The 25,805-nt window shown below is 40.7% G+C and overlaps 1 protein-coding gene across 1 annotated transcript; it reads left to right on the top strand.

The window, feature by feature from the left end:
- Nucleotides 1–616: 616 nt before the first annotated feature.
- Nucleotides 617–14,792, top strand: mpzl3 (myelin protein zero-like 3). The gene is made up of 6 exons (XM_061720230.1): nucleotides 617–802; nucleotides 4,601–4,767; nucleotides 11,778–11,991; nucleotides 12,910–13,066; nucleotides 13,785–13,854; nucleotides 14,079–14,792. Exons 1-6 carry the CDS (start codon nucleotides 733–735, stop codon nucleotides 14,157–14,159), a joined length of 759 nt encoding a protein of 252 aa, XP_061576214.1. The 5' UTR covers nucleotides 617–732; the 3' UTR covers nucleotides 14,160–14,792.
- The last annotated feature ends 11,013 nt before the right edge of the window (nucleotides 14,793–25,805 follow it).

The following is a 25,805-nucleotide window of genomic DNA, read 5'->3' as shown; positions in this document are numbered from 1 at the left end:
TTCGAGAAAAAAGTCGAAATGTTGAGAAAAAAGTCGAAATGTCGAGAAAAAAGTCGAAATGTTGAGAGTCGAAATTTTGTGAATAAAGTCGATATTTCGAGACTTTTTTCTCAAAATTGTATTTCAACATTAATCTCGACATTTTGACTTTTTTCTCAACATTTCGAGTTTTTTCTTGACATTTCGACTTTTTTCTCGAATTATGAAAAAAAATCTTCCTCTTCTAAAAGATTATTTGTATTTTTCTCCTGCCTGGCCCTAATACTCTTCCATACAAAAGTAATCAACAGGAGGATAGTTGAGGGTTTTAACCAGGGTCTATTTCGAGACTTTTTTCTCAAAATTGTATTTCAACATTAATCTCGACATTTTGACTTTTTTCTCAACATTTCGAGTTTTTTCTTGACATTTCGACTTTTTTCTCGAATTATGAAAAAAAATCTTCCTCTTCTAAAAGATTATTTGTATTTTTCTCCTGCCTGGCCCTAATACTCTTCCATACAAAAGTAATCAACAGGAGGATAGTTGAGGGTTTTAACCAGGGTCTCCCGTCCAGAGCTCTGCAGCTCCTTCACTTCCTGATACACCTGTCGGACAGGTATGTCTCCGGGCGCTGACTCTGACTCATGACTGCATAGATATGGACGGAACTTTACCCACACTGTGACGCTATTTGTTTCCCACCCTTTTTTTTCACTCGTCACCAAAGTTGCCCGTGTTTTTCTTCCTAAAATGCGTCTCCGGGTCCCGGGACCCGCCGTCCTGAGAGCCGCGCTGCTGCCGTGGCTGCTCGCCTGTGTCGGTGAGTAAACCGAGGAGTTTCAGCCGCCGCCCCGGACTGTCCGTCCATTTACACCTAAACCTGCTGCTGTAGGCTGGTATCGGTACTTAGACATTCATCCACCCCTTAGTTTGATAGGAATGTCTTAGTCAAATACTTTACTCTAATGTTTTTATGACGTTAACCCACGACTTTTTGTAGTATGCGAAGCATTTTACGTTAAAGCCACCTGTTACAGTCCGGAACGGCGGGCCTGCCTGTCCACTTATCATACCAGTGCCATATGTGCGTCACTTGGAGTATTATTGGGTTTAAAAGGAAATCTCTCTATTAAAATGTTATTATAAATTAAATGTAGGCCGAGATATCAAGAAAATGCTGAGTATAGAGAACACAATGTTAAAAGTTGTGTTCAGCTGCACTGCGTTAATTATCTAATAAAGTTCAGCTGCGGGTAAATACAGGAAGAGCTCGTGCCCGAGGCTCGTACCCAGGACGAGGCTGACCGCTGGTGTGTCGTCAGACAAGAGCTCTTGGTTTCTGAGCTGCATCTCAAACATAATTGGTGCAATAGCTTGTATGTTTTATGAATTGAATATTTTGTATATACAAGCAATAGCTTTTATGTATTATAGATGTATATTTTGTATTTTTGTATTTCTTTTTTATACGTTTTATATTGTATTATGTTTTATATGGACCTGTTTCTGCAATATAGTTGATATGTATAATTGTGGACTTAAAGAAACCTCCGAATATCTGTTTTTAGTGGACACAAATGAGACATGGACTACTTCTAGTCACTGTCACTAGTTCAATGAGAGGACATGGAGGCATAAATTTGCGTTTATTTAAAAACAATTAAAAAAAATGCTTGCTTTTTTGGGCAGAAGTTCATATTCCTGCAGTTTCTGTCCAAACAAAGGTGGATGTAACAGTGGTCACACTCAAGTAATGGTTTTACAATGGGTATTAATTTAAGACATGTAACATTTACTTTAATCTTTTACTTTTAATGACACTTTAAACTTGAACTCAAACACATTTCTCATAAGAAAAAAAAACCTAAAAACTGTTCTTTCCATTAAACATATTTGCTTTGACAACATAAATAACTTCCTAAAAAGGTATCCTAATAAAATGGATCGACACAAGTATAAGCAAATGAGAAGCCATTAAGTCAGCTAATTGAATAAAGTTGGTTCGGAGCAGTTTTAATGCCATTTTTACTTTTTTGCCCTAATTTTCTAATGTTTTAACAAACAGTACAGTTTATAAAGTAATGGAAAAAGTAATCAGCAGAGTAATTTGTATATAAAATGATTAGTTACAGTTGAATAAAAGTTGGATAATGTTTTTGTTTTATCTTTTTTTTTAATTTATTTTTATTTATTTATTTATTTTCATTATTATCTTTGGAGGTATTGTCATGTACTTGCTTGTTTACTTGCTCTCATGGTGCGTCTCTCTCCCTCCAGTTGTATTGTGTTTATGAAATAAGAATGGAAATGAGGATTTGTGAAAATAGGAATTTTAGTTAATACATAAAATAGTGAAGATGTATAGGGGAGGGAGGTAACAGGGGGGTTAGAAGGTATTTAAAGGCATGTTAGGCCTCTCTTTGTTTTGTTTGTGTTTGTTGTTGTTGTTTAGATATGTCCTTTTAATATTTTTTTCGTTTTCGTGTATATGTTGAGGTTGGTGTCTGTCTTATGTCTATATGTATTTTAGTTGTTTTTTTTTGTTATTGTTATACTGAATGTCAATATGGTGTGGCACATAGAAAAATAAAGTAGGCCTATATAAAAAAAAAATTGTATATAAAACGATTAGTTACAGTTGAATAAAAGTTAGATAATAATAATAAGTTCCACCTAAAGAAACACCTGTATCCTGTTGTCACCTTCATGCACGAGGACCGGTATACCCATGAATGGGAAGACGATCTCCTGGTCTGGGAGTGCTTACTTGGAATACTGAAATGATCTAGTCTTTGTTCTTGGAGCATGGTACGAGTGCTTCTACTGCACTTAAATAAAGGCTCTGAAGACTTTCTCACCACATATAGCCAGCTTTTACTGGCAGGGTCACATCAGGACACTTAGGAGACTATTATATGGCAGGAAACTAGGTGTCAATACAGCGGCTGATGTGCTGCCAAGTATCTGATCTTGGGACTGACTGCCGGGCTGTCGGGATCTATCGTGTTCTCCAGTTCAAGAGCAGTCCTGTTTCAAGGCTCCTCTGCTCGATTCCCCCCTTATGATGAGATAGTTTTGTTCATATTGTCGTCTCGCTCTCTCTGAGGCCTTTGGAGATGAATCAGGCTAATCTTGAGAGATTTCTAATGCTCTTTTGGGTTTGATCAACTCCTCGTGGGCTCTGTCTAATGAAACCAGCAGTGTCAGTCTAAGATCGGTTATATCTGATGATCACTTGCCTTGGTTTGCTGTTGCTCTGTCCTTTTGAGAGAACTCAGCTTGAAGCTGTGGAAACGGATAAGGATTCATTCAGTCGTTTTGCAGAAAAGTTTTATTAGGTGATGTTCAAATATGACCAGATTTCAGCCCTAAGTTTTTGTAGTAGGCCCAAGGGAACACTCGTACATTATAATGACGCCCTATATCATTCACCCAGCACACCACAGATTGCAGCACCAGTCAACAACTCTCTTGGCCAGTCCACCAGTGACTGGCCCCATTGGAAATATCTCATGCAGATTTTAAGTTTTCTAAACAATCCGACGACTCAAACTTTTCATCAACGCGGTCAGCAGCCACAGACTTTCCTATACAGCTGAAATCATGTAATGTAAATAAGCAAGCATGTAAATAAATCAATTGTACCTAGTTCACGTGGATAAGAACATACCGGTATACAACTTAAAAAAGGAAATTGAAATTATGAATTTTGTGAAAAGAACACTCCTCGGTGCATTCCTTTTATTCAGTAAAAATAAGGATTAAAAAAGTAACCTTGCTCAATCCCTGTAGACCTGATGCAACACATTCATGCTTTCACATGTTAGACGTAGCACAACGCTGGCGTCATGTTGCAGTAGGTTTAAACTCTCAAAGGCTTTTTTATTTCAGGTTTTCTAATTTCTTCAAAGGCTGATACATAAAAGGTTTTAGTTGACAATTTTATGTTTTTCAGGTTTTAGAAGTCTTTTTGAAGTGAAGCCATACGACTGCATGGATTAAAATATTAAAGAAATTTGCCCTTTGATCACAGGTGACCATGTTTCTTCACTGTAGTATGGATCCAAAATTCCAAACAGTATTTTTTACGAAACCTTGTTGATTTCAGTTCTTATTTATAGATGTAATCAATAAGCCTCCTCAATAGTATTAGTTGGAGACGGTACCGGACAATACTGAGGTGGGCCTGCCTCAATTATCTCACTGATGTAATGGCTTTTGAAAGGAAAAAAACAATATTTGCATGGGGACAAAGCCCTTTCTGCAAATAAACGGCCCTGATGGACAGCTGTATAACACCTCTGTGATATCCCAGAGAGGCTGATGGCAAACTAGTATTAGAGTGTCACTCAGTGTTGCGTCTACCAGGAAAACATTGACGTGCTGACACACTCCTGACACCACCATGTGAACACATTTGTAGACACTGTCAGGATTTTTTTTTTGTTTACCACTGTCTTTGAAGTAAGTGGATAACAATATGTTCTCCTCTTTCTTTATTCCACTCCCTTTCCTCCAGGATTCCTAAACCTGAGATTATGCAAACATCATATTTCTCATTTTGTTGCTTTCATTCTTGTTGTTTCATCGCTCTTCTCTTCTCCCACCTCTTCTGCAGCTCATTCTCCAGTCTCATCCATCACAGTGAACACTCCAGCAGAGCTGCAGGCATCTAAAGGGGATGCTGTCGAACTGTCGTGCACATTCACCTCCACAAGCAGGCCAACCAGTAAGATGACCGTTGACTGGTCTTATAGACCCCAGACTGGAGGTCCGCCAACGTCGGTGAGTATATGTTTTGCAGAAGTGACGTGGGAGCAACCCTATGAAGCTGTTTCTTCACTTGTGTGTTGTTTTGTTGAAGCTGAACTTACAATCCATTTCAAATGTAAAGATTCTCTGTCTGGGCTTGCGATAATTATTTACAACATCGGCACAGCTCCACCCTTAAAATGCTTGAACAGACTCATTCCTGGATTTCCCATCTAACACAACTGAGCTTAAATAAACCGACCCTGTACAGTGTCCAGTCCCGGTGCAAGTTTGAAAACACTTCATCTGTCGGGTACAGTAGGTTCACGGAGTGACCCAATCCTTGCCTCATGAACGATGAAGATGTATAAGTGGTGGACATCGTGATTTCAACTTTTTTTTTTTTTAACAATTCTATAAAATTTAATTTTTGTAACTACTGTAACTTTGAAGTTTTTTTCCAGTTTATTTGATATTTATATTGATCTGAAAGTATCTTATATAAACGTATAGTATATTAAGATAAAAAAAAACGGATAGTAGTCAGTCTATTGGGATACAACTCTGATACACTATTGTTGCTGTAAATATTGTTTTGTTTTTTTGTTAAGAGCCCTCTCGTATTGCCTTCCCTGGCCGGTAGCATATTTGAATATCTGGGTAGTTTATTTGAATTCTGGAGCAGCTTGATTTGATTTCTAGGGATGTCCTGATCATATTTTTTTGCTCTTGAGTCATTTGATTCTGAGTATCAGATATCCGGTCCCAATCAGATACTTTGGCAGTCCACGAAAAAAGCCCCCCCCCCCCCCCCAAAAAAAATGCAAACAGTAGAAGCTGATTTAGCACTAAAGTCACTGTCCAATGTGAAATATTTCCAAATTGCAGATATTTCTAAATTTCCGAGGAGCCAGCTTCAACTCAACTCTGAGAAGTGAATAAAAACAACACTTTAAATATGTTTAGAAGCACAAACTTTCTTTTATTGATTCATTTTTTTTCTTTATAATCCCAGTTCCAACACTATTCTAACCATTACATTAACCAGAATTATATATGATCAATGATTATCATTTATTATTCAGTGGCTCTGGGCTCATGCAAGGTTAGCCACCTTTGGATCCACGGATGCGCAAAACATTTGCGGGCTGGACGCGGAGAGGTGAATGTCTCCTGCTGTGATGGCGGCTGCCGGAGCGCTTTGGTACGGGGGGGGGGGGCATGGTAGAGTCTCCAAAAGTCTTTAAATACACCAATATACAAAAGGTTGCTGGATTTGTTGCTCGTCGGGAGTTTCTTTTTTTTTTTTTTTTTTTTTTTTTTTTTTTTATAAAAAGGTCACTGGAGGGGCCGGAAAAGTCACTAAGATGGCAACACTGATGACAGCTCACGAGCTACACTGCTCAGTTGAAGGTCACACTTACTCCCTGCCTGATATAAACTAATTAATGGTAAAACTGGAAAATGGAGAGGTGATTGGCAGACCGCACAAAGGGGGGGGTGTTTGGGTCCACAGCGTGGGAGCCACAACTCCAATCTCCTCTGGTCTTCATGAGGGATCAAAGAACGTCCAGGACCGTCTGGTCAGCTGACCTACGGGCTCTGGAGGGTTGGTGCACCTTAACAAGGTCAGACCAATAATCTAGGGCCAGTCCATGCAAAAACTTAAAAACAAATGAAAGTATCTTAAATTAAATCCTGTACCTGGCCCGAAGCCAAGTCATGTTTTCACTTAATCTTAAGAAATGTAAATCCATCCGTGTTTTAATATCCCTCATACGAAGAGATTCCTTAGAAGGAGCTTGAGAGGCAATATAAACCTAATGCAATAAATACCTAATGTAATAATCATTAATTAAAGGGGACCTATTATGGCATCTAATACCTATTTTAAACAGGACTTGAATGTCTTAAAAACAAGCTTTTGATTGTTTTTGCTAAATAAATTAGAAATTCAGCCTCTGAGCCATGTCTTTATCTTCCCATTCTCTAACCTCATTATCTATGCAGGATTCTGAGTGGGCGGGGAGGTTATGATAATGAGGCACTGTGCTGATTGGCTGCCTGAATGATGCGATACACCGCTACAAAAAGATGGCGGAAGCTCCGGTTGACAGAGTTGTTTGCTGAATCCCAATCTCCACCCTAAACCCTCCAGCCCTGAACCCTCACATACTTTAGTGACGTCAGCGGCACGTGATCAAGTGTGAGAGGGTGTGAGGGCTCCAAATGGTATAAATAGGAATGGGACAGCACTTAGCAGAAACCGGAAATACGTCAGATAAAAACGTTTGTGTGTTTTTTTTTAACATTTCAATTTACAAAATTCCTAGTCAGATCAAAATGTTACGTACCGGTTTGGGAATGATCATCCTACGGATGTTTGAAAACAAAGTGGTAGCCTATATAAAGGAGCATAAAATTCAACAAAGAACACAATTTAAATATGCGCACAGTACAATATGTATTTACTTGTTAATGTAGTGTATTTCTTTCAATCTACCCATACCAGCGCATCCAGTATGCCAGGCTCAATCGCCGAGTAATTTCATTTTCATAAGAGACCGTATAAATTGATGGTAACCTGAGCTAAATATTTCAGTTATATTATCACTATTTACTGCAACGTTTTTGTTCAACTTGCTGAAATTGTTAAAATTTTGTGGTTATAAATAAATGAATAACCAAATTACTGCCTGACTTGTTTGTGTTGGATCTAAAACTATCTTGCTAGTATTTACATGTATGCATTTCTGTTAACATAGGGAATCTTAATTCAAACACTGTACTCAGATCAAAGAAAAGCAAGTCTTGTTTATTCAACACCAGGTCAACTGAGGATTTGTCCAATATAAAATGAAAACAAAAGAAATTTGAACCTCAAATTATGAATAAAAAAATGATGAAGAAAACTACATTTTGTCCACCATCTCCCCCATCCTCCTCCTTTTCATCCAGCTCCCTCAGCCTCTTTTCTTGTCTTTAGTCTTGAAGAAAGTCCAAAACTTAATTTGTCCTTTTCTTGGTTTTCTTCCCTCCGTTTGTTGGTCGCTCCCTGTTTGTAAAGGAAATAATAGGGCCGTTGAAAAATCATCACGGGACAGCAGTTTCTGAATTTAAATCACCAGTGGGCTATGCATTTATACTTACAGGTGAACTTCTTTCGTCTCGCAGTCGCACATGGTTCCTTTTCCTCCGCCCCCTGTTTTGTTTACATTCTCCCTGGTAACCTCCTTTTATGTCACAACGCAATGAACTGTGGGTAATTCCCTTTCCAAAAGTCTGCGGAGATGCAGACTTACGGGAAGTGAGCGGTAGGGGCTCAAAATGTCTGCTGGGAGCCCTCGCGCACTTAACGATTTTAGGAATGGGACAGCCCTAAGCCCTTACGCAAGTCGCGGGAGCGCGCACGTAAGTGTGTGAGTCTGTGAGGGCGGAGATTGGGATTCAGCCGTTGTTGTTTTTCCGGCCAGAGTTAGTTGTGGGCGTGGTTTCACGCATCGGAGGCCAACCGATGTAAATCGTGCCAGTCGTTACGTAATGAAAGGGAGCAGAATCTGAACGATCGTAATGATGAGCTAAGCTTTATGTTTCATCCATCCACATTCGACTTTCCCGTTTGTGTCTGCACGAGTCCAGTTCTGCCTCCGGACAAACCTCGTCTGGGTTGTTAGCCTCGAACCCTCTTCCTCCTAGTGCGGTCTTGTTCGGACGGCGTTCACGTGTGTCCACTCCAACCCATAACTGCATTCGATCCTTCAACACCGAGCACCCTGGGATGAGTCTCACTCATCGGTCGGCAAAGAACGCACCACATAATTTAAGCAGGTCCTTTTTACTTGAAGATAGCCATCCAGTGTGGTTTTCCGTAATTGCATCTGCAGTGTGGGAATCCATAGTGTGGTAGCTGCAACCCTATATGCAATCATTTCCTATAGGAGCACTCAGAGTTAAGTGGAGACTAATGTTTTGTGGCTCGGCTGACATGGAGTGCTGCTGGTTGGATGTAGTCTTGTCTTTAGGAGGGGATGCATGTAGTCTTGGACTGGTTTTGGAGTGCGTTTGCCACACAGCTATTAGAGTGAAACGGTGCTACTTTTGAAAGAAACCACTCTAGCGCCAATGTTTCCTTCAACACAGCCCAACTTTAGTCTTTCATCACAGGTTAGTTGAAGGTAAGTTCCCTAATGTGAGCCGTCGATGGAAAAGTCTGGAAGTTTTGCAATTTGTGTTTCTAAACCTTAATTTACTCTCCATCCAATTTCATTAATGGCTCTGGCTTGTTTATCGGCCTCTGTGTCCCAGGCTGTAGATCACACTGGGAGAGACCATGAATAAGCACGTGAAAACCTCCATCAGAAAAATATAATTTTGCTGCCAAGGCTTTAGTGTCAATCTTGAGTTGCTGCAGTGCTTCAGTGGTTTGCATAATTACCTCACTCTTGATTAGAATTCATTTTCTATATTGAGGATGAAAGGCTGAGTGTTTAATCAAATATCAGTGGAAGATGGTGGAAATTGAATGAATTGGCAATTGAATTCAGCTGATAAAAGGTTTGTCAAGCAACTGGTAGGTTTAGTGTAGGTGATTGCAGTTGAATAAAATGTCACATTCTTAGTCATATTGCAGCACCTGCAGAATTTTAAACGGACCTTCGGGTCTAATACTTGCTTCCTGACTGAGCTCTCTCTCATGCTGTCACGACTCTCATGTAGGCTGGCTGACCTCTGCCATGCCTTTAAATCATCAGGAATACCAATGCTCAAGGATGACTGGCTTCATTTGTACTAGACATGCAATCACTGCCTCAGAAAAATGTGGCTGATAAGACGGTTGTAAAATCATAAAATTCCCCAGCCAGTGAATGCTGCGTTGTTTCTGTGTTTGACTTTGTATATATGTTAGTTTTATGGTGTGTATATATAATGCCATGTGTACCATTACAATATAAGCAGTAGCCTTTAATGCTTAAATATAATTCTTTCATCAAATACTTTAACTAAAGTTTACTGAATTGGGTTCAAAGTTTTTTTTTTAATACCCTTTTGCTATAAAATGTTCTATTTCTGGAAAAAAATAATTTTGATTGAATTTTCAGGTAGGACACATTGATATACCAGTAATCTGCAGGGTACTCGGTCACAAGCATACAAACATTAGTTCACTGGAATATTTGCGCACTTCTGCAGGGAACATATCAAGATTTGTTTTGTTTAATGACTCAAATGTTTCAGGTGTACTGTACTGAGTTGTCCTCATTATAAGGAAAACACAAATAACTGCAGCAGTAACATAATTATGTGTTGACCGACTGATAAGTTCATCAGTATTTGTGTCCCCATCTTTTAATGGTGAGCTGAAAAGTGAAGACCTTGTCCTTGGTTCTGGTTTCCTGTTTGTCCCTCCATGTCTTGGATGTAAAAACGCATCCTAATGCACATCTTGTTTCAGTTAATTGTTGGATTGACCCACTAAGCTGATGTTGGTGTCTTCTTTTTTTTTTTTTTTTTTTCCCTTGGGTATGAAAGTTAAATTCAAGCCCCAGCCCTTGCTTAAAACACTTCACGTTGTTCTTACCGAGCATGTCAGCAGTACGTAAATCTTTCCTGGCTATATAGTAAGACTTATTTTTATAAGAGCTGTCTGGGTGGACATTTTTATGCACTGGCGCTCTGGTTGATGCGTTCTCCATCACCCCGAAATGAGGTCAAGGGGAAGCAATTGTTGCAGAGGAGGAGGAGGACGCTGGTGCAGCTGAAAGATTGCTGTAGGCCATGATGAAAAAAAACTAGTGGATGTTCAATAACAGTCCCCGAAGCAGCAGTTAAAAAAGAGACCGAGAGGAAAGATTGCACTCTTAAAAAAGAAGGCAATCAAGGTCAGAGACGTAGGCACTCTGAAGGGTTTTCCTTGTTAGGAAAATATGCTAATTCTATTTTTACTGAATGGAAATGAAGAATTGATTGTCCTGTCACCACCTTCAGTTCTGAACAGAAACTGGTTGATGTAAAAAAGCGTTATAAAGCTGGTGCTGCAGGTTAAAAGGTTTGGTTACCATGGCCTTGATATATGGACCGACCTGTGTAAAGTTTCAGTATCGCACCATGCAGATAGAGTAGATCTTGACTGTTATTGTTGTTCAAAGACATGAATGAAAGGCAGCTCTGACTCTGTCACGTTTGTAGTTTCAGGAAGCAGCCGTCACACCTCTATGCACCAAGACCTTGTATTGTTTTTCCTACAAATCCCAGCCTCATTTGGAATATTCCAGAGTAAAACTACACAGCGAGCTGCTGTTAGCCTTTCTGGGGTAGTTCATGGGGGGTTCTAACTATTATGCTCCCGAGTACAGATGATGGTGTCGTTGCTTTGAGCCACGTCTGCTAAGGTTTGGTGTTTAGTCATCATATAATTGGCAGTTCAGTAAAAGACAGTCTTCTTTGGGGGTATAGGGTATCCTCTTTAAGCTTTCTATTAGGCAGGGTTTGAAATAACATTATTCAGAGGAATAACCTGGAAAGGGAGATGAGATGATTGATTGTTGAAAACAAACTCGTCTGGGAAAAGTTCTCGAGACCTCTGCACACATTTGCACAAACATGAATATACTTCGCCTGCAGCTCAGTGTGTTTTATTCATCTAGATGAGATTTTTACTGGGAGCCTTCTTTCACTTTTATTTACGATAACTGTCTAAAGAAAATAACCCACGACCATTTGCCACGCCACCAGCTACAATCTGAAGCAATTAATCTTATGTACTTTGAAGACAACTCATTATTTACATTATTTATTCACAGTTTTATTACTGTCTGGTGGGACAACGATGTATTTTGTCCTCCCGCTTGACTTTACTGTTTTCATTGAGTCCTACCTTCACAGTTGTGTCTTTCTTTAGGAGCCTATAAATCTTAAGAAGTGCAAGACATGTCTGGACATTGTGAACATTGTTCTGAAGCATTGCTCACGCCACAATGCTTTTGAACACAACTGCATAAAATGTCAAATGTTTATTTTCTTTTTACCCTCTCTTCTTCTCCCAGATATTCCACTTCTCCTCTCGGGTGTTTCCTCCATCGGGCGGTCAGTTTGCAAATCGCGTCCTGTGGCAGGGAAGCCCAGCGCGTGGCGATGCCTCCATCTCTCTGATTAACGCAACGCTGGCTGATAACGGGACCTACACGTGCTCCGTCAGGAACCCTCCCGATGTCCACGGGTCCCCCACCTCACACACTGTACTCACCGTCACGCCAAAGGGTAAATAATGGATAGAAACAAACCTGCAAAGCAACAAAGTGGTCTCTTCCTTCACACTGTCTCCATTTGCATATTTAGCCATGCACATCTGACATGTTCCCTTCCTTCAGATGAAGTAGTCAATAGTAGTCTTATTTACATGTAAATGATATAGTGGCATAGTCACATGTGTATTCAGTCAGCGCTCAGAGATGAAGGTTTCAAAGTCCGCAGCAAGCCAAATATTTTTGTTGATAGCACATGGGTCCGAACATCTCTGCACTATTGATGTTGGCCTGCTGTGCCGTTAGCATTTCCTCCTCATTCAGCCTTCAGAGCTGTGAGCCGAGCAGTACCGGCCGGAGGGGTAAGACTTGAGCAGTAACCTGTAGATGGGAAACCTGACGCCGCTGGCCGTACTGGTGTCTAATGGTGTTACTGGAGATCTTTAACTTACATTATCCTCCCTGTTTTTCCTTCTGAGGGGCGTTTTCCTCAGCCAACGATCCCAAGCAACGAGGAGCTGACGTGCATGTGTGTGTGTGTGTGTGTGTGTGTGTGTGTGTGTGTGTGAGAACTAAGAACATATGCTTAATGAAGTGTCTTGAGACATGCTTGTGCCTGGTTTTAAAGCTTTTGGGTAAAGCCAGAGAAGCTTTTACCAGCTTAGTGATGGTTGCACAGTTTTTGTTTCGGCATACATGAGAATTCAGTCTCACATGACAAAACTAAGTGTGAAAATACGGAAAGGTGATCCAAAGGACTTTTTTTTCATCTTCTTTTTTGTATTGTTTTAGTAGATTACCTTTCCATTATCTCTAGAGGGCAGTGACACTTTTAGAGCTGAACACAATCTGAGTAACAGTGGTACGAGACCCTGTGTATCATTACTACCGTGTTAATGTGTGCCCGATGACCTCATATTCTGCCCCTCCTCAGCGCCCAGCATTCGCTTCTCCGACGTTGCAGTCCTCCTCGCCTTCGTCCTCCTCCCCTCTGGCATCATCACCCTCTTCCTGATTGGAAGGATGTTCTGTCCCAAGGAACGGCGTAACCAATCAAAGGCCCACCGATCCCCCATAGAGGTCACGGAGGGGTGAGTGGATTTATTCCACCGATCACTGGTGTTTTCCTGGGGATAGTGCTAGTCAAGGCAGGCTCTGGTGGTTATAGATTCTGCATCTGGATTGCTAATTTGAAGAAGGTTAAACGAGAACTTTAGTGTGAGTTAATGATTTGGCTTCAAGAGCGAGGGCTCGGTGGAGAGACGTGCCTCGAATCAGCATGGGTGCTGCCGGCTCATTAACAGATTGGTTTATGATGAAACGTCTCTCGACTGGTGTAAAACAGAATAATAATTGTTGCTCAACTGTCTTCTTGTTTTAGCGGCAGAGGCTGTTTTTTCACAATAAAGATGTTTGGTTAACAAAATAGATCATTAATATATATTTGTTTAGACTCTTCTGTTGCACACATATTCTGTTTTTATTTCTTTTACTTTGAGGTGTCAGATTGAGGCTTGAATCTTTGTGTAATGCTTATTTCCCCACCTGCTGGCTTCATATTTGCACTGATTAGACTGACACATCGTCAAATATTCTTTTATTAAATGTAAAATGATTCTGTATAAGAACCAGTTATAAATTCTTGTTTTCGTTTTAAATCAGTAAAAAAAAAAGGAACCCCATTGAGTGTTGGTGAAATAAGACTTTCCCAAACCGAGAGGCCGTTTTCAAAAATATGAATAAAGTGTAACATGTATAAACAGGCTGGTGGAGTTATTAACAGTCTTGCTGTCTGTCTGTGTCCATCAGGGAGGAAGACGTCATCCACTTACAGGCAGCCAAGGAGAGGAGGACCATGTGCTGTGAACTATATCTGACGGTATGGTGCACAACGTCACATTTCAGCACGCTGTCTATCAACCCATAAATAACTTAATGAGACATGGCACCAGATACATTTCACAAGATTAATTTTACATGCCCTCTATGTCTGGCATCAGGACTTGAGGGTCTTTAAAATATTGATACTTTTTGTGTGTGTATGTGTGTATCTGCTTCTGTGTGTGATTTCACGAGTCTGTTTGTTTTTCTGATCTCTTTCAGGACTCGGAGGATGAGGCGGAGCACTACATCCAGAAAAAGAGGCATCCCAATGATGAAGAATATGCTGAATCTCAGTTCTAGAGAGCCCTGCTGCTGAGGGGATGCAACTGCATCCTCCGGACACACTAGTGCCTTGAAAAGAGAAAGGGGGGAAAAGGGAGGTACTGAGTAGAAATCCTTACTGGATTCTCATCCTCTAGGGAGCAGTCCAGCTTGAATTCAAGTTGGAGAAGGTGTCTACGTTTATGGAGACACTTTAAAAATGTGCTCTTTAACACAACAAGATGAGCAAATATTAGATTTAGTTTTTGTCAGCTGCTTCTATGAAAACCCCCAAACAACAGTGCACTGTTCCTTTTGTCTTTTTGTTTACTAGTGAGCTGCGGGAAAATAAAAATCTGAGTTCCTGACATTGTGACAGGGACACGATATATTATCTGTTTATTCTGTCAGCGCCAAAGCTGGTCCTGTTGGATCCGGTATGAGCTGACCCAACACACGCTGAGGCGGGCCAGAAAAAGAGCACTGTATATATTTTTGTATCATTTGATGATTTAATTACCTTGTCTAACTTTCATATTGGATACTTTTTGTGTAATTTATTGCTTTCGTCAGAGCAGCTGTGTGTATTCTGTGTTGCAGGAGCTGTAGCGAACATTTCTGTCCTGTCCTCAAGATGAGGAGAGGAAATAAATGACTTAATTTTGAACATTAGCTGTGGTCACTTCTGTTTCCTAGGTAACGCAGGTAATACAGTTACTCGGCTTGTTCTCTGTCTCTTGTGCGTCACCGTACCGTGTCAGCGGTGAGTGTGGCGTCATGCTTGGAGTCACCTGCGTTTGTGCTCGAGGATGTGGCTGTTTCAGGTAAAGAGTCAGGACTGGGATGTGGATTCGAAGGCACAGCCTTTTGCTGACGGATTTTTAAGTGATATTTTTACCCAAATAAATCGTTAATCAAAGCCTCTTCTGGTTTTCATCAGCGCATGAACAATGATCTGAAAAAGGTTCTTCCAGGTGATGTATTAGATGTGGATCGGCTGGATTGTTCATCTGAATGGAGAGGCAGTTTGGTGGTAAAGCTGAACGCACACACTCCTGCCCCCTCTTTGTTTGGTCTGCTGCACTATTCATGAATGGGCTCCTTTTTTACATTCATTTTAGCTTCATACTATTCCTCTAAAACTCTTGAGTTCAGGCTTGAGTCTTGTAGTCTCAGTCACAGGTTACAGCAGCATCCGTTTCATCCACACAGTCACCGGCTCCGAGACACTTAGAAAGACCTACAAAAGAGACGCACAGAAACGTGCAAGTCCTCATTCTGTCTCGTTCCTCCTCAGTTTCTCGGTCAGCTCACTCATGCCTTCTAGTTTTTAATAATTCACACGGCGCTATGGCGAAACAATTATCATTCCTGCTTCATCTGGAGTACCATGGCAACAGCTTACCTAGGTCAGAAAGGGGGGGGGTGTGATTCAACTGCGTGGACTTGGTTTTCACAATAGACCCTTTCAAGAGAAGGTCAGATGCTCAACTTTTCAGGCTAAAAAGATGTACCGCAAAATCAATGCTGTCAAGTAGTGACGTACATGGAGGGATTCATCTTCCTCTGCCTATCCGTATTGTTCTCAGCTCCCAGATTAATGATACAGTTTGAAAAATATTTGCATTTGGGTTTATTTTTAATTTTTAAATCTGCTGGAAGGCTGGATGATCCAGTTCTTCCCCAGTGGGAGGGCTGCATATTTGTTGCATTTATCTTGAATGTTTCATGATTAAGAAAAAAAACATTTTCAGCTCTTTGTTGATACTAGCTGGAAGTCATGAGAAGTGCTTGAACCCATTTCTGGTGAACTATAACATTTGTCCCCTAACAGCAGCATCCAGAGACAGCCGGACCCAACGACGACGGCTGAACGTCTAACTGTGTCCGCTCCACCAGAGGAAGCTCCGGTGTCCAGATTTTCAATGAGTGCATGATAGCTCAAGATCAGTAGCTTAATACTTAATATGAAACATCAGGATCTAAATACAATATGGACTATTGATTTTTGCGTTAAACACAAGTTGTTTTAGGATGTTGTTGACCCGTCAGGATAAGGAAGGGAAACACACGACTCCTTTAAGATGTCTGCACCGTGTGAATGAGGCAGGAGGGCAAAAAAAAAAATCACACAGATTCAATTTCAGCTCAAAAAAGGATGGATTTTTTTTATTTTTTTATTTTTAACTTTGTTTTTTATTGATTTTTCACATTTTGCACAATACAAAAACAAAAACCAAACAGCCACACAAGAAAACAAAAAAAACAAAAAACAAATTAAAGCCCTGTTGGGAGTAGCATTCCTACATGGTCATCTGTTGGTTCCCTGTTTCGTCCTCTGTATCTGGTGATCCTTCAACAGTCTTTGTCGCTGTACCAGGTCTTGAAAGATGTCCACTTCAGCCATTTGTCCTCCAGCTGCGTTTCTTGCAGTCTTAAACGATGTGTCAGTTTTTCCATTACATAGATTTCCTCTATTATCTCCATCCATTGTTCCTGATTCGGAGAGTCAAAAAAGGATGGATTTTTGATTCAAATATACGAATACAAAAACATTGAAAATGTTTTCAAAGGAGCAACTTTTGAAAACATTTAGTGATACAAATAATGAGTCAACATTATATTGTGATTAAGTTTATCAAATCAAATTCTTCAGCTTCTTTTAAGCAGCACAAAGTAAACTTGTTAGTTTTAACTCAGCGGTCCCCCGTAGAGAAATAAAACGTGACATCACATTGTGGCGACTGTCCAGTCAAACCCCAGCCGTCCATCTTTATTACTGCTGCAACGTTTTTGTGGAGCATGATTGATCTTGTTCCATCACCACGCTGCTGTGTGACGAACCGTCATCGCAGGTCACAAGATGGTTGTTGAATCAAAACTGACAGCAGGATGTGGCCTGTCTTTTCTTTTTTTTTTAGGTTCTGGCATGGACATGAAAGAAATGCCACCATGAAGCCACAGAGTTGGCCCGTGGTTGTTGCTCGCTGTAGAAATCACATCAACTTTACAACGAGCCGCCTAACTAACCACGTACTTCCTAAAGAGTGCTGATAGCAGGACTTATCCTGAAGTTTGTGAGATGTCCATCGTACATCTGGAAGCCCCCACCACAACACACACACCAGACTGAGTCAATAGGTGAGGGAAGCATTAATAAAGTGGAGAAGTGAAACCTTACTGTAGAAAGTAGCCTGTGACTGAGCTTTGGTAGTTTTCCGGTTTGTGGATTTGAAAGTCTCAACCAAGTGGCTGCAGGATTGTTAATGGGCTTCCAATAACTTGCGACTTTTAAACGTTTGCATAGTGTAGCTACTGATGCTATAAACCAGATAATTCACTATGGGTGGAAGTTCCTCTGGGTCTTTCCTCCATTCTGCAACTGGCAAGTCGTACACATTTAAGTAGTTTCTTGAAATCCCGATGCTTGACTCAGGTGTTTAGTTTCTCTTTCCTCCTTTTCCTTTTCTTTTCTCCTGCTGGAGCGGAAATGGACGTGATACTTGAACATGCAGAAAAGTTCTTTCTGCTGCGTTAAAGTACTGATTCAACATCAGACACTTTTGAGTTTGGTTCAAATGTGACACGTCAACATTTAGCACTTCTGCCTGATGATATACAGTATAAATGCTTACATCTGAAATACGACCACGAAAGATAACCTCTGAGGGGTTGATTTTTATATATTGTTTAAATCAAAACTCTGAAAGTGAACTACTCTGTTGCAGATTATGAGTGTTGCCATGGCGATCTGGATGATTTAAGCTCCGTTTCTGTGACTCTGTAAATCTTGGCTTCAGACTTGAGAGAACTCTTTAACCCGCTAATCTCACTTCATGGTCCACCCCTTGACGAGTTTTATGTCCAGGAGACGGACTTTATGTTTCATGCTTATTTATACTGAAGTTGCCCACAATAACTGCAGACACGGATCTTAAATATTAAATAGTCTAACATTTTAAATGTAACCTTCACAGACAAAAGGAAGAAGAAACCTTGAGCTTGGATGGAGAGTTGGAGTGAAAACCACAGTGTTTCACTGTAAATGGTTAGTTTTACTGTTTGCAAGGAAAAAGTTTGGGCACCTCTGGAAATGAATCTGGTGTAATAGTTATGGTCAATTAGCAACTGCCTTTGCCCCAACAGTCCAACACAACGTGCAGCTGGGGAATCACGTGTGAATCTCATGGCCTTTTAATAAATGCATCGACCTTTCAGTCAGCAAATGAGGAGCTTCATCAAAGTCGGCCAGAAAGGACAGCTTGCATTGTTAAATCACATGGCAACAAACAATAGGATGTATTCAAACGTGCCCTTGTTGTGTTTCACAACAAATCAAAATACTTCTCGTGCCGGTACAAGGACATCATTTCTTTTGTAAAACGAAAGCTGTGATGTATTAAAGTTTTCTTGCTTGTGTTTGTTCTCTCAGATGTAAGTCGCTTTAGATCAGGGGTCGGCAATCCAAAATGTTGAAAGAGCCATATTGGACCAAAAACACAAAAAACAAATATGTCTGGAGCCGCAAAAAATGAAAAGTCTTGTATAAGCCTTAGAATGAAGACAACACATGCTGCATGTATCTATATTAGTTATAACTGGGGGAAGATGTTTTTTTTCATTATGCACTTCGAGAAAAAAGTCGAAATGTCGAGATTAATGTTGAAGTACAATCTCGAGAAAAAAGTCAAAATGTCGCGAAAAAAGTCGAAATGTCGAGGAAAAAAGAAAAAAGGAAAAAAAGAAGAAAAAAAAGAGAAAAAAGAAGAAAGATTTAAAGCTGCAAGCAGCGATGAACGGGCCCTCGCACTCATGGCCACCGTCCCCAATAAGCATATCAGAAATGACACCACCCACGACTTCCTATGTCAAACCATTCAAAAGTTATCAGAAAATAGGGACAACCAATCAGAAGAAGGGTCGGGGCTAATTTTCCCCAATTATGGTCAAGGACTCAATACCGAGTCCGATGACACCACCCACGACTCTTTATGTCAAACCATTTAAAAGTTATGACAGAGAAAAGTATTCTAGGGGGGGCTGTTGAGCCGTTAGGCCACGCCCATTAAAGCAAACCATGAAATATCAAATGTATCGCCAGGCCTGGCTTGCATGCAAAATTTGGTGACTTTTGGGGAACTATCAAATATGGACCAATCACGTCCTTTTTGGCGTCTAGCGTCGCCACGGTAACACTTTTGAAAGAGACAAGTAATGCGTGTTATCGCAGGATGGAGACGCACATTTTGATGTATAACACACCTGGGTGCACGTTACGGTTCGGGCCGTATTAACTGCCGAAGGAATGGCATAAATTGCACCAAAATTACACGATTAATTCAAAATGTTCAAAATGGCCGACTTCCTGTTCAGTTTCGGCCATGGTGTCAAGAGACTTTTCTTTTAGTTGCGACATGATACAGGTGTGTACTGATTTTCGTTCATGTACGTCAAAGCGTATTATGGGGCTTGAGGCGCAAAGTTTTTTCTGTCTGAACCAATCAGATGAAGGGTGGGCGCGCTTTTTGGCATCTAGCGTCGCCACGGTAACACTTTTGAAAGAGACAAGTAATGTGTGTTATCGCAGGATGGAGACGCACATTTTGATGTATAACACACCTGGGTGCACGTTACGGTTCGGGCCGTATCAACTGCCGAAGGAATGGCATATATTTCGCCAAAATGACATGATTAATTCAAAATGGCTGACTTCCGGTTCGGTTTTGGCCATGGCGCCAAGAGACTTTTGTTTTGTATTGTGGGGCTTGAGGCACAAAGTTTTCTAGGGGGCGCTGTTGAGCCATTTTGCCACTCCTATTAATGCAAACCATTAAATATCAAATTTTTCGCCAGGCCTGCCTTGCGTGCAAAATTTGGTGACTTTTTGGGCACGTTTAGGGGGGCAAAAAGGCCCTCCTTTCATCAGAAGAAAGAGAAAGAAAGAAAGAAAGAAAGAAAGAAAGAAAGAAAGAAAGAAAGAAAGAAAGAAAGAAAGAAAGAAAGAAAGAAAGAAAGAAAGAAAGAAAGAAAGAAAGAATTCCTACAGATACAATAGGGCCTTCGCACTGTAAGTGCTTCGGGCCCTAAAAAGGGGAAAAAAAAAAGTCAAACATTTTTGCTCTTCTAGAGCCGCGGGTTGCCGACCCCTGCTTTAGATAAAAGCGTCTGCTATGTGACTGTAGTAGTAGTAATAGTAGTAGTAGTTTAAAGCAGGTGCATGGTCTGCTTTTACCTTCATTCAGCCTGATGCTCCACGGCGTTACGTACAGAAATAACAAGCACACTCAAACACGAAGCCTCGGAAGATGGAGAATATGAAGCTGTTGGCACATCTCATTTTGAAGTCTCCATGTTTGACAATAACCTAATCGCAGCGATTACTTTGTAATTAGAGGATGTGGCTGCCAAGTGTTTTGAAATAATACTTCTTGAGTGTTTCTCGATACCGGCAGGAACAGTGTGACATTATTGATCTCTGTGGGCCGTGCAGCAGCAGATTCAGCCGTTCAATGAAACGGTCAAATAGCTGGACGTGCATCAGCATAAAAAGTGGCTGAGAGAAGGGAACGCTAGTGCTGGCTGGTTTAGCCTCCAGTCAGCTGCTGGCCTGTCTGTTGCAGCAGATGGGTTCGTCTTCAGGGACCATCATAAACACTCTCCCTCTGGTCCTGCACTTTCTGCCTCAACATCAGCCTGACTTGGAATCTGGGGATTTGAGGATTTTGATTTGTTATTATGAGATTATGATCGTGTTTTTATGTAATTCTGTCAAAGGATTCGCATCAGTGCATCCACCATGGGGGTGTGAAAGGATTTGCCAATTTATGTTTAGATGCTGATGCTGTGAAACATCATGAAAGAGCAATTAATGACATATCCCACAGTGTCATTAATTGCTTTACAAGAACGAAGGTGGCCAGCATGCTAGGTGTGATGGTTAGCACTGTTTTCTTTCCTTGTGTCTCTCTGGGGTTTCTCTACTTCGACTTCCTCCAACAATCCAAAAAGATGATTATGAGATGGACTTGATTAATTGATCATCAGCAAGTGTGACCAGCTTTGTAAAAGTGAGGATTTTTGTCTGCTTGCTGGTCTGAAGTTCTAAGGGTGTGTGTTAACACAGAACCAAGCAGGAAACACATTTACCAAGCTCTAAGACAAGTAACTGTTGCTAACCATCAATCTCTATGTTTAGAACTTTTCCAAAGATTAAAGTAAACATGAAGAAGAGTAAACATTCAATACAGAGGTCAGTCTTCCCAAAATGGGCCTCCCGGCGCAGCGAGTTCGCTCCAAGGTCAGACTCTGCAAGGCTCAGAGAAATCAGTAAAATAAATGAATAAGCCATCCTAGAACCAGGTAGCATGTCAACACGGTGGCGGTTGTGGGATTATAACTTTGGGAGGTTTTTGCAGAGATCTGCAGGGCATGTTGCACTCGTTGGATCGGCCATGGGCTCGTTTGTATCCAAAAGTATTGTTAGGTCAAATGTGAAGCTGTTTCCCTGAGAACTAAACTCCCAAACCAACAGCCGAGTTAAGATGGAAAGTCTGGTGAATGAGAAAATCCAGGGCTAAAAATAGTCCAGTCAAAGTCTGTGTGAGATACACTACGTAATAAAGAGAGTTATGAGTTCAAATTAAAGGTCTTCTATAAGCCACTGAATCAATATTTTGGTTTTTTTCCCCACACACTATTTCTCCATTTTGTCTTAGATTTTGTCCAATAAATAATGACACAGTGCAATATGGCATCAATTATTCATCTGAGCTTGTGTTTAATTTTAAGACCTCTGGCAAACGAATAACTCTGAATTATATATGGATATATAAAATCTTTGAAGGGAAAGAGTGCACTTTTCCATCTCAACTGTAATCGCATGTAGATAAACGTTGTATTGTTTGCCTTTTAGTAATGCGTGTCAAATGTTTAATGAAGATACTAAAGTGAAATTCAAAGACATTAGCCCCTTTTTAATCAACTTCAAACACCATCAACTTCAAAAAAATGACCGTAACCACAACAGCTGTGTTAACAGCTGGTTTTCTTCCAAATGCACAAAGACACATAACCAATAAGCTGAATTAGAATATTTCACTGATGTGTTCAGGTGAAAGAAATGAAGAAAATAAATAAATACAAGGCTAAAAGGATTAATAATCAGTGTTGTCTTTATGATTTACAACTGAGGATCTCTGATGATGGTTCCGAGCCGCCGGATCACCACCTCAGATCCTTCATTCCCACTGTTGTTAGACTGTACAGCTCTACAGTTTTTTATTCTGCTTTTTTCCGTTATTTCACTCCACTGATGGAACTGTGAAATATGAGTGCGATAGCTTGCACACATAACCCTCCACTCGCCCCACACCTCCGGTTCTCATGTTAATATAACCTGTATCACTCAATATCCCCTTCAGGATCAATAAAGTATTTTGAATTTTAATTGAATTTCAATTTATTGTATGTTGTGTTTTTATTTGTACTATTTTTATTGCTAAATTAATTTCTTTTCCACTTAATACTATGCATATTACAGTTTTTCTCTATTGCCAAAACACAAAACCCAGTACTCTAAACCAAATGACCAGTTGCCTAAACACATTTAGTAAAACTACCCCCCTTTTGCCACAACCACAAACACAATTCACCTGTAGACACTTTTCACAAAACCCATCCCCTTTTTCTCAAAACTCTAAACACATTTTACCGTGCTAAAACACATTTTGCATATAACTCTGCTCCAATATGCATTGTGAAGCTCATGTGATGCAAAATGCTACCCACAATCAGCAAAACTTGAACACAATGAACATACCTGGTGTCAATCAGTAAACACAACTACTCATAATTGAAAACACCTATTGCAAATGATGTGACCACACCTATATAAGTCAGTGCAGTTTGCTGAAGCCTCAAAAACAAAAATAGATGATCAAGACAGGAGAAGAGGAGTTCGTGTCAGATGTGTTTGGCATTTGAGAAGGAAATACCATTTAGTGAAGAGTTAACACTGTTTTGAGGGTAGAGTGTGCTTTTGCAAGAGAAGTGTAGGATTTTGCATTTTGTGTGTGAGTTTTGTAATTTGTGTTTAGAGTTTTGAGAAAGTGAGGTAGTCTATCAGGAAATGTGTTTAAACAATTGTGAAAAACTGTAACATCAATCAGCAATTCATTAGTGTATGTCTGCCACCCTACTCTCCGTTCCTAAACCCAATAGAGGAGTTCTTCTCATCATGGCGGTGGAAGGTCTATGACCGCCAACCTTACACCAGAGAGAACCTTCTCAGGGCTATGGACCTGGCCTGTGATGATGTGGCTGTGGAGGCGTTCCAAGGCTGGGTGCGGCATGCCAGGGCATTCTTCCCACGTTGTTTGGCTATGGACAATATTGCCTGTGACGTTGATGAGGTCCTGTGGCCCGACCCGGCCCGACGTGATGCCGCCCCATGATTTCGGTGTCAACATACAACATACTGTGTCAATTTTCAAACGTACTGTAATAAAAGAAATACCACCCTGAACATTGTGTTCTCAATTGTTACTGTACTGTATCTATTGTGTGTAATGGATCCTCTATGGAGTTTACAGTACTAATTTTTGCATTGAGTTGTGATATTACTGCATTTTCTGCATTATGTAACTATTCCCATGAAATGCACAAATCTATAGTAAATGCCCAAAACATATTTGAGAATAAATAAGGGTTGCTCAAATGCATCCTGGCAGTTGTGAAACTGTAAAAAGAACAGTCTCACACTGTGAACATTGTGTTTTAAATTTTTTTGGTAATGTGGTTAATGATGCTCAATAGTGTTTACATTTTCACAGGCCTTGAGTGGTATTTTGGTGTCAGAGTTTGCTTTTGAGCATATGAGCAACTGTTTTGGTGTGATGGGTTGGTTTTTGAGCATATGAGCAACTGTTTTGGTGTGATGGGTTGGTTTTTGAGCATATGAGCAGCTGTTTTGGTGTGATGGGTTGGTTTTTGAGCATATGAGCAGCTGTTTTGGTGTGATGGGTTGGTTTTTGAGCATATGAGCAGCTGTTTTGGTGTGATGGGTTGGTTTTGAAAAGAAACTGTGAGGTTTAGTGTACGTAGCTTTAGAAAAGTGTTTTGTGTTTAGAGTTTTGTGAAAAGTGAGGGCAGTATCGTGAAATGTGTTTAAGCAATAGTGAAAAACTGTATAGTGTTTTATTGAATCATCTAATCTTATTGATCTGATGTAATTGTAGAGAACATTTCATACGCAAAGGGTTTTACAAAGACATTAAACGGAAAAAGAACAGGGGAAAATCATTAAAAACAACAGATGAATGCAGGTTAAAATATCAGAAAAGAAGCACAGACAAAAACATGTAAACCGCACGGTAGCTAAACTTGCACATGTCTCTTAGCCCCGTGTTATGTGGCAAATTCTTCCAGCTCGTCCGATCCGCGTGAACTTTGAATCACCTCCATAGATTAACAGCAGGATTGAGATCTCGGTTTTGAGTGGGCCACTCCGGGAGTCCTGCTAAAATGTTTAAGGCATATTAAACTTCTCAAGGATTTTTTAGGTTGTTATCTACCACCTGACATGTTTGGTGTCAGATTTGACAGGCGGGTCACGGCCTCTGCCGTCCGTTCGTCCCCTCCAGGTGGGAGAGAGCACGAAGGCTCCCGCGTCCCTGTTGAGGGTCCTCGGACCCCTGATCTCTCTAGCCTCCCTGATCCAGCGCTGGTGTTTGTTTGTCTCCTTGTCTCCTCCTATATTAGTCTCAAATATAGCTTCGCGGTAGATATGCTGCTATAGGCTTATGCTGCAGGGGGGCACCGACATGATCCGCTGGGCGGTGCCTCTCACCCTTCTTCTCCTCTCTCCTTTTCCATGCCTCTCTTCTCCATTACCATTTTTATTTATTATAAATATCTCATAGCCATCATTTTTGTCCATCGTTCCTGTAGTTTCTTGTGCCGACCCCCCTTTTTTCTCTTTTGTGCATGTTTGCAGGCTGGAGCTTCGGGAGCTGCGTCCCCCCCCCTGCGTCCCCGGTCATCCCGTTGCTGCTTCCACCTGCCTGCTGTGTGCTGCTGACGTCCCTGACTCCCCAAGTCTGGCCTTCGGCAGGAGGGTCCCCCCTTATGAGCCTGGTCCTGCTCAAGGTTTCTTCCCTCCTAAAGGGGAGTTTTTCCTTGCCACTGTTTGGCTTAAGGCTTTTCTCCCACTATGGGAGTTTTTACCTGCCATTTTTTATGTAATAATTGCTCGGGGGTTTATGTTTATGTTTATGTTTATGCTCATGTTCTGGATCTCTGGAAAGCGTCTAGAGACAACATCTGTTGTATTAGACGCTATATAAATAAAATTGAAAAATTGAATTGTTTGTTGTCTTCACCCGTCAAATCTGACAGGTGAGTCACGCCTTGCATTATTCACTGACATCAGCTGATGAAGACGAGTCACGCACCATCATGTGACACTCTGATGAAGCCCAAAGACTTTCACCGTAACATGTCAGGTTAATGACAACCTATAACATCTTTGTCTGAGATAAAAGGACCAACGAAGTTTAATCGTAAGCCAAAGCTAGAGCGAACTTTATTGAGTTTGATGCAGGTTTTGGATCCTTGTCTTATTGGGACTTACCTAGGAACGTAAATCTGGACTATCAGCAGATTTCTCTACAGTGTTCTTCAGAATAT

The sequence above is a fragment of the Cololabis saira genome, chromosome 4 (genome assembly GCF_033807715.1).
Source record: "Cololabis saira isolate AMF1-May2022 chromosome 4, fColSai1.1, whole genome shotgun sequence".
In the NCBI taxonomy this organism is placed as follows: domain Eukaryota; kingdom Metazoa; phylum Chordata; class Actinopteri; order Beloniformes; family Belonidae; genus Cololabis; species Cololabis saira.
Note: the sequence above shows the minus strand (reverse complement) of the source record. Positions and strands in the feature narration are given on the sequence as shown.

What these genes read in the sequence shown, in the direction of transcription:
- mpzl3 (XM_061720230.1), top strand. Translation starts at nt 733, where the DNA reads ATGCGTCTCCGGGTCCCGGGACCCGCCGTCCTGAGAGCCGCGCTGCTG. An exon ending in ACTCACCGTCACGCCAAAGG is followed by an intron (nt 11,992 to 12,909) that starts GTAAATAATGGA and finishes GCCCCTCCTCAG; the next exon opens with CGCCCAGCATTCGCTTCTCC. An exon ending in GCTGTGAACTATATCTGACG is followed by an intron (nt 13,855 to 14,078) that starts GTATGGTGCACA and finishes GATCTCTTTCAG; the next exon opens with GACTCGGAGGATGAGGCGGA.